Here is a 14,911-nt window from a genome sequence, read left to right as displayed (position 1 = left end):
AGTAATACCGTATTATGTGGCAAAAAGTCGAATAACTCAACGTGGCGACAGCGCTCCTGCTCGCGACATTGAGCGATTCGTCATCTTTTAGTCTGTCAATGTTAGCTAAACAGATGATAGACGGCACTGAACGCGGAAGAACAATGGGCTGTATACGTCTAGGCAAACTTCATATGAAGTAATCTCTTATTTTAAAGAAACAACCATTGAGATGTTATTCTGATTTATTTATTTATTTATTTATTTATTTATTTATTTATTTATTTATTTATTTATTTATTTATTTATTTATTTATTTATTTATTTATTTATTTATTTATTTATTTATTTATTTATTTATTGTGGCACCCTCTGAAGGCACCGCCTTCCGTACCTACCTTGCGCTCTATCACGGTGATGTAATTTGATGATCTGCAGTTGTAAGAGTTAGGGTTGAGTGGCTCATGCAGCGGTGGACTGTCGGGAACTAAAGGGAGAAAATAAGCCGTAGCACGAAATTTATATCAGAGTGTATTCTGAACAACGCAGTCTCTGTTAAAAGGCACCTGCCGTCTCAAGCGCGTAAAAAGATTATGGGCTGCAGATGACGAAAAAAAAAAAAAAAAAAAAGGTCGCAGTGAAGAAATAATCCTGTTATCATTAAACTATAGAGGCAACATATGGGCTCCTATCTTGCAGTGATGAAGCGATCTGTTTACCTTGTAACCAGTTTCTTTGTGAACTCTGGGCGGCTGTTTGTGCTAACATATATTTTTGTGTTATTGGTCTGCTCTTTAATAACTGAATATTAAAACCTTGGACATGAAACCTGGTAGGATAAACAGTTGACTGCCGATTAAAACTTTATTAAGGCGAAAACCTTTAGTGGCTCATACTGTCGGCGTCGTCCGGTCAAATTATAGCTGCCAATAAATTGACGTCATCACCCGAAACCAAAACTAACCATACTGATCATAATTTTCATTTTCTATGCCGTGAAGAAGATGGTTAAAAATAAACAAATAAATCCTGTCTCCACCGGGAATCGAACCTCAATCCTTTGGATCTCCAGCCGAGCACTTTAACCAACTGCGCCACACCCGTGATTTTTTTTTTCTTTATTACCTGCCACATCCGTACAGAACACGAAGACAGAAAACAAGACACATTTCAGTTTTATAAGTTTACAAACACACTGGTAATAAAAGATAAAAGCAATGTTGCACGAAAACTCATGTATTATAATTAAAATCGTTTAAGGGGAGCCAACGTTGATAACCAGTCTGGGGACAAACTCAGCGATTTCAACGCATCCCGACTGTACACAATATATGCTCATTGAAATACTGCCTAGCAGGTCTGACATTCACATCTTCATTACGAACCGCCATCCTCGTCTTCCATACACTGTGCATGCAGACCAGCATGGTCAAGTCATACGGCACAGCACCTGGTTCATGTACTGGCAAAAAAACGGATACCGAAAGACGTTAAAGGGAGGTCATTTTTTAGAGTTCTCTGCCGTGTATTCCATTAAAATACTGCATCCCAACATTCCAGAAAGATGTAAACTATTGTTTCAGACTTATGACAAATCAAACAATTTACCGTCCATGGTAAAAAAATCTCCAGCCGAGTGCTTTAACCAACTGCGCCACGCCTGGGATCGTGAAACGCGCATCATAATTCTCGCTGTATACCGTGAGGATGACGTATACGTGAGGAATATGTAGCAATGACAATGACGCTGCAATTAATGGTAATGACAATGATGACATTAACAATAATAATCACGGTTAATTTAGTTGATAATGATAATGAGAGCAAATGCGATGCACCGTGTGGACCAGCAACGCTTAGGCTTTCGCATTTCTGCTTTGCAGATACCACAGTGCTCTCAGAAATTTTACTGCTCTTTTAACTGAAGTTGTTAAAGACAGTTTTTGTCCATAGTGAATTTCTATGATTTTTCAGGCCTGTATGAGGACTTGCGATAAACGTCACAGGAGTCCACCTGTACAAGCGTGGCTTCCACTTCGAAGGCTAAACACTTAATGTCATGACAACTGAATCGCTGCGTTGCAGAGGGAGTTATCGCGTCGTCACTGTTCATTACAGTGATCATGAAATCGAAAGACAGACAACGTGCTACGAATCGGATTCATCGAGTGGCAAACTTAAGGACTTGAGTAGCGTAGATTGGGCGGAACAGGATAGGGAGAGCACTTGCGATGGTTTCTGCGACATCGCATTAGCGTGACCGTCATATTTTTCTGGTACATTGCTTTGAGATAGCCGCTAGCTTTTCCAGCGACATTCAGTGGTTGCGTACATAATCTAACTCAACGTTTACTTTGACTTGATTTTCAGTTTTCAGTGCCTTTTCAAGGGGTCGGCTCCATCCAGGAGTTTTGTGACAAATGCGTACCAATTCCCTTTCAAGAGCAGAACCCTCGGAGAATACCAAAATAGCGTGACACGCAGCCTCATGTCGATTGCCAATATGGTACATTCCTTATGATATTCCCTTTGGCGACGCCAAAGCACTGCACATAGGTCTGTGCAGTGGTAATAAATAAAAATAAACAAAATAATAAATAAAAGTGCAGGCGTGATAAATATGCAAAACCTATAGCAGCCGTAAGAAATACTATGGCTCGAAGCGACCTACTTGATGATGACTTTGTCTTAAGGGCTCAAAGGCAGCTTGGTAGTCATCGCTAACAATGCGGCATCAAAAACACATTCTCCCCAAGTATTTGTCCTCATTTTTATCGATTGAAAAACCGACGAGTAACCGGCAGCACGTTGGGTATGGGACCTTGCACTTGACTCACATGAGGCGGATGGATGCTTGAAGCGCCCCGCCGGGGTGGCGCAGTGGTTACGGCGCTCGACTACTGTTCCCAAGGACGCGGGATCGAATCCCGGCCTCGGCGGCAGCTTTTCGATGGAGGCGAAAAGCAAGACGCCCGTGTGTTGTGCGATGTCAGTGCACGTTAAAGAACCCCAGGTGGTCGAAATTACCGGAGTCCTCCACTACGGCGTCTCTCATAGCCTGAGTTGCTTTGGGACGTTAAACCCCACAAACCAAACCAAACCAAATGCTTGAAGCGACTTTCTTCGCATGACTCAGATCACGGGACAGAATACAAAAAAAAAAACAAAACAAAAAAAGCCACTCCTGACCCAGACAACCATTAGACGATCGCAGCAGCCTGATGTGTAATGCCCGTTCCTTTAGTCTATCGACCGTGTTACGCTTGCACAATTTCAAGTGCAGAAAAAAAATGCTATAAATTTGTCACTCAACATGTAGTACACCACTTGTAAATGTGATGCGTACCTTTATCCAGGCACTCTGTGTCTACGCATTGGCCGACTTCGCTCACCTTGGACCACCGGCCGGCCGTCTTCAGCTGAAAGCGGAGAGAATCGGGCACAGCTAGTAAAAGGACAAGCATTCAGATTAAATCCTCTAGTTATTGTGAAATCTTCAGAAGAAAAAAAAAGCGCAAAGGCACAAGGTCGTCGCTTTCAGCCAAAACTTTCGCGAAGCTTGCTTCAGCGGAACCGAGAAGGTCGCTTTCGTTATTTCTTTTCTGTGTGCCAGGAGCGGTTATATTCAAAAGCCAGCTCTCCCTTGAATAGTCCCCTTATAATTTCCTAGCCTTCCTTTCTGGGTGAGTGAGCGAGCGGGTGTTTCTTTGTTTATGGAAATAGCTTTTGCTATCATTTATTCCCCACAACAGAGGGTGGATGGGCAGCGAGATTCACGAGATTCACAGAATTCTAAATGACTAGATATCTCTATAGGCTTGCAGATAAACGTAATCTTTTTTTTTTTAATAAACTGAACTGAATTGAATTTAGCTGGCCTGAACAAATCGCAATATCATGGTTATTGCCACCGCGTCAGGTGCATTGCTTTTGCGTGGTCCCTTACTTGAAACGCTTGTGCAGATATCACATACGTTGTGCGCGCAATCCAGCATGCCACATCACAGCGTGATGAATACCTGATCGCTAAAATGCTGAAAAAACGCGGAGATAAGTAAACGGATATCTCAGGCACGGACAGACTACAGTTGCGCGTGTCCATGCCTCAGTACCCTTTAAGTTCGACTTTTTGTTTGGCCTCGTTTGAATGGCGGTTTATGTTGTGATTTTTTTATTGCGAAAGCAATACTGCTAGCACTTCGACCCTTTGGCGTGTCGTGGCGCCTCCATACATGACCTTTCACGTGACCGTGTGATGTCACGCCAGACCGAGAGACGGGGCCTCAGCTCGGGCCATCGGATGGTGGCGGTGAGTACTTACAGGAGCCGCAGCGGTGACGTCACGCCATTTTCACGTGACCGTGTGACGTCACGCCAGACCGAGAGACGGGGCCCCAGCTCGCGCCATCGGATGGGTGGCGAGTCCATACATGGCGCTGTGTCGCAGCCGAGAGAGGGCGCTCGCTGTTTGTGACACCACTAGCCGAACAAGGCGCAGCCAAGGGTACTGCTTTCGCAATCTTCGTCTTAACCAATCTAAGCCTTCAGCCAACTTCTTTTTGTCACGGACTTAGGACTGCCTTGTCGCCCAGCACTTTCGCGATCAGAGCACCAAGAGCATTCCTCATTCACATATGTTCAACATGCAGCGCGTTTGTGTCTCTTGCACCATTCATCTCCTACCCCAAAACATGCATCCAGTTCTCCACCAGGCTCGACGCGAAGCTCGAGCCAAAGCCTTACATAAACCTTACCCAGACAACACCGACACGGCCTGTGTGGACGCTGCCGAATACTCTCACAACTTGGCGTACATCCTTAGTGTGTCATTACACAATATCCACTACACAGCATCACGCTCGATCAGAATAAGCACCTCGCTCGAGGCCAAAGAAGCAACCATTGCACTGGCGATCTCCTCCTCCACTGTCACACTCATTTCGAGTGACTCCTCAGTCCAAAATTTCGCGCGGGGAAATATGCATTCTACCCCCCACAAAATTTTCACCTCTTGCTTTACAGCCCCAGGCCAATTCAAACCACCTATGTGCTGGTCCATGCAGGCAGTCCTGGGAAAGAAGCAGACCATTCTACCGCTTGTGCGTACATCAGTCAACCGAGCGGGACATACCGAGGACCACGGCAGTGCAAAGGACAGGCTGGTAACATACCACGGCATCACACCCCACTATACCAGAACAACGACTCGTCTACCCGCCGCCACATATATTTTTCCCGAAAGAACAAACAACCTGGAGGCAGGTCCAGGCTCGTACTTTCCCCTCCCCTGCTTTGCTCATCTTCTTACACCCAGCTGCTGACAAAGCCGAGTGCTCTCTCCGAGAGCCACATTCGACCACATCATATATGTACGTAAGTAAAGAGTTGCAGCCACCATCTCACTTGGGTCTCAAGGACTAGAAGGGTTGGCAGATCGTGGTCTCTAGCTCCTATCCAGCTCACAATTGAGGTTGGTGGAGTGGGCTAAAGTCGCCTCCAGACATGGGCTGCCGGTCACCACCCAATATCGGTAGCCGACCCAACCGATGTAACTTGTACCTTGTTCCACACAAACGTTTCATCCCCATCGCCACCACCACACTAACATGCCCTCTTTTCACCACTTACAGCGCAATGGGTGCCACGCTTGACGCTTTTGGATTTATTTCCACACAGCCGGCTGCATGTCGCCTCGACTTTCTCCTGAAAAAGAGAAGACGTTGAAAGCAGTCCTGATGTTGGGCAGACATCAGAGTTCATGCGCCGGATGGCCTCCATACTGTCCGGACAGCCGCATGTGTCCTTCGCACAAAGGTAAAGGTTAAACTCTCCGCTCGCGCACGTGTGATGCGTTCGATCGTTACTCGTGCTTGTCTATATCACAACGTAGAAATTGTTACTGCTCCGTCAGGATGCAAATAACGTGGCTGCTTACAAGCAGTACTAAAACCAAGTTCCGATCTGTGATGTCACATGGCGATATATAGTTTCTATTAACGGGTGAGCTACCCCGTTTATTCGAGCTCGCTTAATTCGAATTTCTGGTTTATTCGAACTGCTGGTTTGAACCTGCGAACGTTGTGACGTAGTTGTGACGTAAGGCTCCCTGGGGACTTGATTCGAATAAATGTTTTTCGCCTTTGTATCCCTGTAAATTGAGATTATCGTGATTTTATTCTCGAGGCTACTTAAGTATTTGGCAGTTATACTGAAAGTAATGAAGGAGCTAGAATTTTTTTTTTTTTTTTTTAGCGAAGTAAAACCTTTTTATCAGTTTCAGAACAATTTAAGTGAGGAAACAGTTCTTGGGAGAAGCTTAGGCAGTGCCTATAGGTTGACTCGATAGCGTGCGTGTTTTTTTCGACATGTTTGGCGACGGTTGGTGCGATGTGACGTCACTGCAACGGCTCCCTTTCGGCTTAACCATAGCTGTACTATACGCTATCACGCAAAATTAGCTGGGGATTTAACTCCGCTTAAACCGATTAAGACGTGCAAAACCATATTTTGGCATGATTTGGCATTAAGAGACTGGAACACAGTTTGGCAGCGTTAAACGTATATATAGTCGGTCTTTTTTTTTTTAGCAGAAAAGAAGGCCGCAGTATATTCCCCTCTTGCATGCACTTGTAGTTAACGGCATGCCTTCGGTTGGAATCCCTATCATAAACTGTGCGCCTTCAACTTGGCTAGCAGATCGATGCTAAATGGGAAGCGAAATGGTACGACGTCACCCTGAACGCTGCACAAAGAACGGTGACGTCACAATTTTGATGCGAACTCACGTGCGTATTTTTTCCGACACGTGTTGCTCAATTGGGGGCAGCTGTGTATGCTTTCGCCTGAAACTGCTCAATTGACCCCAGTTCGGCCCTGGCACACTTTTCTTTTGCCGTCATTTACTTCATGGGGTATTTCGTTCCGTACTTGTACCTCATTCCTGATCATTTTCTGCTGAGGAACCACACATGATCACCGACGTTTGAAAAACTTTCTCATTAGTTTTCTCCCGTACCTTTTTATAGTCATGCAGCTCAACTTTCCGGGAAGAATTTCAAATATTCACTGCAGCCATACACACCTATAGTCGCCATATTTCTGCCTCTTTTTATGCCATAATATGGTCTCGCGTACTTGAAATGCTTATTAACTGCTGCACATAATGATGTGAGTTCTAGAGCGGCAGCCAGTGAATTCAGCGTCTCGAAAGAATTGAAATAAATAGCACAGGTAGGGACGACCGCAGTTAATGTGCCCTCGTGATATGACATCTGTAGAGTGCGTATACAGCATGCTCCTGTAGCGGGAACAGTCTTCTTTTTAGGAAAGTAGAATAAAACGGGAGTGTGCAATCAAGGAAATCGCTCAATGTGGAATAAATTTCAGTAGGGGAGTAATTGCGCATTAGCATCCACATCAACACACAGCCACAGTTGCGCTGATATGGGTGTTGAGCAATTACTCCCCTATTAGGAGTAATTGCTTCTTATGGGAGTATGCACACTCACCGTATAACTGACGGACGAAATGAAATGAACGCAGCCTTCCTCTGGAACGTTTACGATCATCAGAGGAACAGTAGGTGCTGCAAACAAAACAATATGGCGGCGAAAGGACATTTTGTACTTCACCACGAAAATTTCCCTAAAAGACTGCGAACATCTCTGGCTCAGTTCAATCCACACGGAGCTTATTACCGGGCATCATAAAAGGTGTTATTGTGGGTTTAATGGTTAAAAAAAGCGTAACAAATATTCCATGTCAAATTTCACCTGGCGCCGAGATGGGAATTTTAAAAGCAAGCAGTTTAACTGCGGATTCTATACAGAGCTTCAAATGGGCAGCAGTCGGGGGCTCTTCTGAACTTGGCCTGCATCGATCGATTACACGGCGTTATAAAAACAAATATTCTACTCTTCTTCGAAGGAAGAATTTTGACATATTAGAAAAGTAAAAAAAAAAAAAAAGAAAACATTTCAGCGTTGAATATTTAAGAATGCACACCGTTTTCAAAACTTCACACGCGGCGGACTGGAGAAAAAAGAGAGGGGGGGGGGGGGGGGGGGAGACTGTTGAGATGCGTGGGCCACTAGGATGTTTGTTTGAGTCATATCGTTCCACTCCTCCCAGTTATGCGCCGCTCGCTCGTCGAACACCCGATACCCCACATGCCTGCGCAAGCATGCTTGCGCAGGCATGTCACCTCATCTCACCTGCATCTCTGCATCTCACCTTTCCCCTTCAACATGCCCGCTATCTTTGTACTGCTGCCGATTAACAGCTGGGTATTGCTTTCGTGAAAGGGGCAGCGCCCCGACAGCTCTTTCAATCAATGAGGCTGATAAAACTTTCGCTTTAAAAACTACTATATATATAGTCAACCTTTTCCTTTTTGAGAGTACGTGGCGGATCCCACTGCAGGGTCCAGGAACACCGGCATCCGCCACCAGACGGTGATCACGATGTCCGCTTTGGTCTTGACGTCACGTGTTTCAGTATGGTGGCGAGAACGTCTAAATTTAGGTTTCTGAGCAACAAATGCGTCTTTTGACTCCGAACATAGCATATCATAGCCGAAGGGAGCAGTTGACATCAATAAAAACAAAGATTTCGAAGGAGCTGCCTTGAGCCCTCCTTTAACTTTCCTTTTTAATTTGTTCGAAATCGTATGCGGTGACTCGGTACATGCTCCACGATGAAAGGGCTGCACTTACGAGTTATGATGCACTCTCCGTTCTTGCAAATGCCCTCGACAATAAGACTGGGAAAGTAGCGGGGTACTTTAACCCTCCGTTCATGATTGAGCTGCAAACAACGGAAAGCGAGGAAGGGAATCACTGTGCGCCCGAACTTTCTTCAGTGGAGCGTATATATAGCGATGGGGCTGTGGTAATTTTAAGAGAAATCAGAAAATTATTTCGGAAATCAATGGCTGCTAAAGTAGATTTAAATTTTTTAGACTGCACTGCTTTGTCATTCCGACACGTATTGTAAGAGATATTTGCGAACAAAGGTGTTTCCAAGATTCCAAAAGTATCTCCAAGATTATTAAAGGGGTGCAGCCACGATACTGTCATTTACAATTTTCTCCGTGCTGTTCTCGTTTTCTTGTCCTTTTTTGTAATTCCAGAATTTCCCCGCTGTATGGTGCATGGAATAAAATAAGCCCGTTATACCTAGTGGCACGAGCAGAGGCATATTATTTTTTTTTTTTTTGTAGCCTCACCATAATATATATATATATGTATGGAATAAAAGTACTTTAGTTACCAAGCAAGGTGTTCCGTCCGTTAGTCTTTGTGTCGTTTGGTTGTTGCAGTAGTCCGTACACCTAACCGCCAAGACCTGAGTAACAAGAGAATAAAAAACGAGATGAAGACTGGCCTGAATAAAAGGCAAAGAACCAAAGTGGTGCGGATGACCGGACGCGAAATACTCGCCGACTGCCTCTGACGACTATAGGCATGAGCACATATCTCACTTATCGCGCATTCTACGTCGCACCCGTCCCATCTCGAAACCCCGCCTCACCTGCATATCTGAACTTGCGTCACTCCAGGGCAATGAGTGTATTTAAGCCACAAATTAAGAACATATCCTCCGGACGATAGTGGAAAGCCATCTTAAACAAGAAGAGTCGCGGAGCCTGCCCCGCTAATTTACTCGCGCATACTTCAACTTTACCAATTGTCCCGGATAATGCACCCCCTCACAAAAGAGCTGCCGCCTCTCCCGTAGTCGAAAGTAGGTAGATGTGTGCATGTAATAGTTACGGGCGTTGGATAGTTACACCGTCTTTGGAGACGGCGCGAAAACCGTTGTTCCGCGCCCCTCTCACCCTGGAGCGACTTTCAAGGGCTCCTGACAACCGACGGATAGTAATTAAGTATATATGGTGTCGTGCATCTGCCTTTTGCACGGCGTTATTAAAAATGGCAAATTAAAATTCAGCGTTTCTTTTCTTTTTAATGTGCAGCCATGGCTGTACGTTACTTGAGGATATCTCTATAAACTCCGGGAAGAGATTCCAACAATGATTTTTGTAACTCGTTTGTACAGCACCTAGCGTTTGTCTGGAGGTCTTGTGCGAGGACAGAGAAATCGTGTCGTTAAATTTCGTTCATCTTTTTCGGTATCCCAGACGCTCCCGTTTCGGTTCCCGGATTACGAAGAATTGTTTTTAACTGGATGACATCTCAAAGTCGCCGACAAAGGGAGCTAAAGCATTTCACGCTTAAAACCTTTAACAGGAGGTGGCAGCCTTCTATTACGCTCTACTCCATTAAACGTTCTATGATCTTGTGCTTAAATAGGCACACCCTCTGGGAAACCGGCTACTCCGCATATCGAGTTTTTTGCGGCTCACAATCTACCCTTTAGCTTTCTATATGAGAATGTCCTAGTGCTCCCAACCAATCTTGCTACCAAGACCTGGCAATTGCCCTGAGGTACAAACGGAGGTTATAAGCATTGTTTCTACAGTAGTGGTTGTTTTTGACGCATTTCCAATTCCAGCATTTCACATTTCACAATCGTAGGAAAAACACAAACTCCAGTGCAGAAACCAAAAGAAAAATTGAGCATAAGAAGCACATTCTGTGTTGTCGTCGCCTTTGTAAACGAAAACGAAAAACCGGTAACATAACCTTGTGGTTACATTGTGGGGAACTCAATGAAATAAATCGAGTCGACGAAGCCGCCAAATGTCACTTAACTCACGCAGTAACAGCTTGCTCCAAAAGTCTAGTTTATACTCACCCGGCCGTTTCTCCTCGTAGTTGCCTCTATACACCCGTTCGGATGAGTCCACGGTGTGAAATCTGAAACCACGGGATCTTCTTTATTTGTTTCTCGTGCAGTCGTCAATATAGAATGTAAAAAAAAAGAAGTATGTGCAGTAATCAAGGGCTGCGATAGACAAGACCGAGCAACTCTAGCGAGATAGTTGCTGGGCGTTGTCTCGTTGCCTTCGAGGCCTGTATGTGAGCAGTAGCCCACACGATCGTTCAAGACGCTGGGGCTCAGAGGTAGTCGCTATTTTGAGAGGTGATATGCAAAGAAAGGAATGTCTCCCTGTTCAATATTTCTGCAAGTCCCATCGAATCGGTGATGATGACACGCAAGTCCTGCATGGTCTGCGGCAGCTAGTGCGATGGTGACCTCCTCCGCATGAATTATGTTTTCATCAGCTAGGGACATTTGACTGTTCACTGCGATGTTTTGGTGGACAACTGCGGCCGTGTGCCACCCCCCATGATGAGACCCGGTCCTTGTCTCGAGCAAACCCTGTTTCGATGGCACCATATCGGAGGCCATGACTCATATGTATGTCTCGTTCGTCGTCTCATCTACTGAAATGTGGCACTAGATTGGTAACATTTCTATATATATATAGGTCATAGAGCGAATGTCCTTATATCATGTTGCGTAGCCCCTTGAGTAGCTCAGCGGTATTTGGAGCAGCTATAGCTCTAAAACACAATAAAAGTCTTACCATATAGCGCCGCCATTAGCACTTGGCTCTTTCGCATGACTATTCATTTAGTACGATCAATTACACAAGTAGCGAGTATTTGTGACACCATTTGATACTTACCCTATTTGTATTTATACTGCTCGATTCGGCAGCAGAGCTACACTATTCGTGTTCTATGTATTACTTAAACAGTGCATGCTATTTATGAAACCACTAGTTATGCCAGCAACGTACTGGTCGTGATATCTCATACGCACCTGCGGTGACACAGGATCCATTGCGACATACTCCGGTTCTGCTGACGTAATCGCCTCTTCCTCTTCCCATGTCGAGCTAGACAGTCGCGAAAATGTTACCAAAAAATCAATAAAGTGGTCAACTGTTTTTTCACACATCTGCTTCAGTTAATCATACGGCATGTTTTACCACCGGAATACTCACTGCGCATAGTCTTCCGTCGTCCAGCTTCGTCTCGTTCCAGGTTCCGTTGTTCCCTTCGATACAGATGGCCACGCATTCCAGCGCCACTTCAAGCTGCACGACAGAGTCGTTTCACAAGACGCTGACTCCCTCACAATATTTTCTAGGGGTCACATCTGAAGTCGTTGAAATCATCATCATCACGTCCGGTTGGGAAGTGTGAGCAATAAAAGACTGCTAAGCATGTTGCCACAAGGATGACTGAGAGGCTCCGCTGCATGTCTCGCACATGCGCAGCAAAGGGACGCTCGCGTGATTATCATAGGTCTCAGTGTGAATTTTCACTTGCGCGGAAAGCGGAAAGCAGCCATCGTGGCTGCCTGCAACAACCCGGCATTGTGCGACTTCTCCAAATTTATTGTGAGACCCCGCACAGGATCGAACATCCTCATAGTCAGCACTCCTTACGACGAGACTGCGGACGCCATACGGCACATCAAGAGTCTGACCTTGGAAAACAAGGCTTACGAAGTCAACGTCTACCTGGCGGCGCCTGAGGACGTCATCAGAGGAGTTATTCATGGAGTGGATCCAAACACACCATCAGAGGAGCTTCTATCAAACATCCCACTACGCACACAAGGGGTCGAGATCGTTCAAGCACGAATGTTGGGAAAGTCTCACACGGCAGTGCTAACATTCATAGGCCCCATTCTCCCCCGCTACGTCATCTATTACGGGGGAGAGACGGCATGTTACCTATATCGACCAACCCAACAGATCTGCCAAGACTGTCTCAAGGCAGGCCACAGAGCGGATGTCTGCCCAACACCCAACGCCAACGTATGTCGGAACTGCGGCCTACATGAACCAGAGGAAAACCACACCTGTGAAGCCAAGTGCGTGGCCTGCCAGGGAAACCACCCAACGGGAGACAAGGCCTGCAAGCAGCGCCTCAGGGCACATATCGGACGTTACAACAACAAAGCTAAACAAAGCAATAACAATCAGCAACAGAAGCCCCCCAAGCAGCACGTCAGCCGGAGAGATCAGCAGATCAAGCCGATGGAACGCCGCTGGTTTTCATCGGAGGAGGAGGAACAGCAGCTGGCAGAGAAACAGAGACCCCAGTCCCGATCGAGATCCAAGGGACGGGACTTGACAGCCTACTATTCCCAACAGAAGACACAACAGATTAGGCCCAACCAGCAGGGACCACCAGAAGCGATAGGGGCGACGCCAGACAAGCTAGAGCACGACAGCAAAAGGGTAAGCTGGGCTCAGGTTGCCTCTCCCACTGCTCTAAACGGGTATGGTCCTATTGCACAAGGCTCGAAGAGCAAAATAGACAACTGAAAATAAAACTATCAGAACAACAGAAACGCCTTAATAAGGTGGAACAACAACTACAACAACTCCTACAAATGGGTCAGAAGCAAATTGCCCCCCAACCCTCATCAATAGTATCGATAGAGCCACAACCGGTACAAAATGCTGTAAACACCTCCGCATCTCAACCTCAACAAGCGAGTGTACTCCAAACGCAACGGCAGAAACCGCTTACGCAAACTCTCGGACTTCACACTCAAGAAAACGCACCAAGCATTCTTACTCAAATGCAACAAATGATTAATCAAATGCAGCAGACCATGACACAACTAACCAAACAACTCCAAGACCAACAAATTGCCACGCAAACTTAATTTGCGGCAGTTCAAGAAGAATTCAATTCGAAAATCCAAATAATAACTCAGGGGGTGCGAAAACGCACGGGAATCCCCGATGACCCTCGACTAAAAGCCCACCGAAGGTCCGCTGGCATGACAGATCTCAGCGACTGCGAGTCAGTGGCGAGTAACGCTGATGGCTGCCTCCTCTAACCGGCAACCAAACCACCTAGAGCTCTGGCAGTGGAACTGTCGCTCCTTCAAGAGGAAACGCAGCTCCCTGCAGATGTTTATTCAAAATCAACCGATACCTCCGGACGTCATCTGTCTCCAAGAAACAGGATGCACAACATACCTCAAAGGATACCTCACATACACCCATGACACGGCACCTAAAATAGCTACACTAGTGGCCCCCACACTAACAGTCATCCCGCACGACCTTCCCTTCTGTGAAATTAATCAAGTTCTCATCGAGATCATCTCTCAAAAAAGAAGAAAGCAGAGTGTGTTTGTCCTAAACCTTTACAGTCCTCCAAGCAACACGCAGGAAGATTTCAAGCCACTTTTACTGGAATGCACACGCATAGCGGGAACGAACCCCCTTATTATTATGGGGGACCTAAACGCTGTACATACGGCATGGGGCTACCACAAGGACACCCCGAAGGGAACCAAGTTGTTGGAAGCGGCTGAACAGCTGGATCTCTGTCTTATGACGGACACCATGTCCCCCACTAGAATAGGAAACAGTGTAAGCAGAGACACCTGCCCAGACCTAGCTTTCACCAAAAACATAAGACATTGCACCTGGACCAATCTAGAAGAAACACTTGGCAGCGATCACAAAATCCTTAGCTTATCCCTAATGACAACCCGTATGGAAAGGAACATTGGCTCTACTAAAATAACAGACTGGGATAAGTTCAGACAAATTAGACCGCCGCACGACGGCATCACAACAATTGAAGATTGGGTTCAAAGCCTGAAGGATGCTCATGCAAAAACGACAAAAACCCCAGAAGTAGACAGACATCTCCTACATTTATGGGAAGCCCGAAAAAGTCTATTAAAACGGTGGAAAATGCAAAAATTAAATAGAAAACCTAAAATGAAGATAGCACAGGTTACGGCTGAAGCACAAGAGTATGCTATAAAGCTCTCCAAGCAAAACTGGGCAGATTTCTTCAATTCGCTGAAAGGTACCCTAAGCACGGCTAAAGCAGGGTCAATATTAAGAAGCATGATAGACACCTCAAAAACCAAAACGGCCACAAGAAGAACCCTCCACACCATAGCCCATAAATACCCGGGCACAGATGCAGAGTTGATCACCGCCATGCACAAGAAATACATAGGAGACCCTACT

At 45.8% G+C, this 14,911-nt stretch overlaps 1 protein-coding gene across 1 annotated transcript in view; it reads right to left on the bottom strand.

Annotated features, from left to right (window-relative positions):
* LOC146196923 (uncharacterized) overlaps positions 1–14,911 on the bottom strand; it is a 35,759-nt gene that overhangs the window by 5,835 nt on the left and 15,013 nt on the right. Inside the window, exons 6-14 of the mRNA XM_084598639.1 lie at positions 11,897–11,989; positions 11,713–11,788; positions 10,738–10,799; positions 9,250–9,324; positions 8,694–8,784; positions 7,488–7,564; positions 5,608–5,682; positions 3,326–3,398; positions 378–466 (exon numbers count right to left, since the gene is read on the bottom strand). Of these exons, the coding sequence (XP_084454765.1) occupies positions 378–466; positions 3,326–3,398; positions 5,608–5,682; positions 7,488–7,564; positions 8,694–8,784; positions 9,250–9,324; positions 10,738–10,799; positions 11,713–11,788; positions 11,897–11,989 (711 nt within the window). The remainder of the gene's footprint in view (positions 1–377; positions 467–3,325; positions 3,399–5,607; positions 5,683–7,487; positions 7,565–8,693; positions 8,785–9,249; positions 9,325–10,737; positions 10,800–11,712; positions 11,789–11,896; positions 11,990–14,911) is intronic.

The sequence above is a fragment of the Amblyomma maculatum genome, chromosome 3, assembly GCF_055883805.1.
Source record: "Amblyomma maculatum isolate TAMU_Amacu chromosome 3, ASM5588380v1, whole genome shotgun sequence".
NCBI lineage: Eukaryota > Metazoa > Arthropoda > Arachnida > Ixodida > Ixodidae > Amblyomma > Amblyomma maculatum.
The sequence above is the reverse complement of the archived record's forward strand: the minus strand, read 5'-3'. Positions and strand labels throughout refer to the sequence as shown.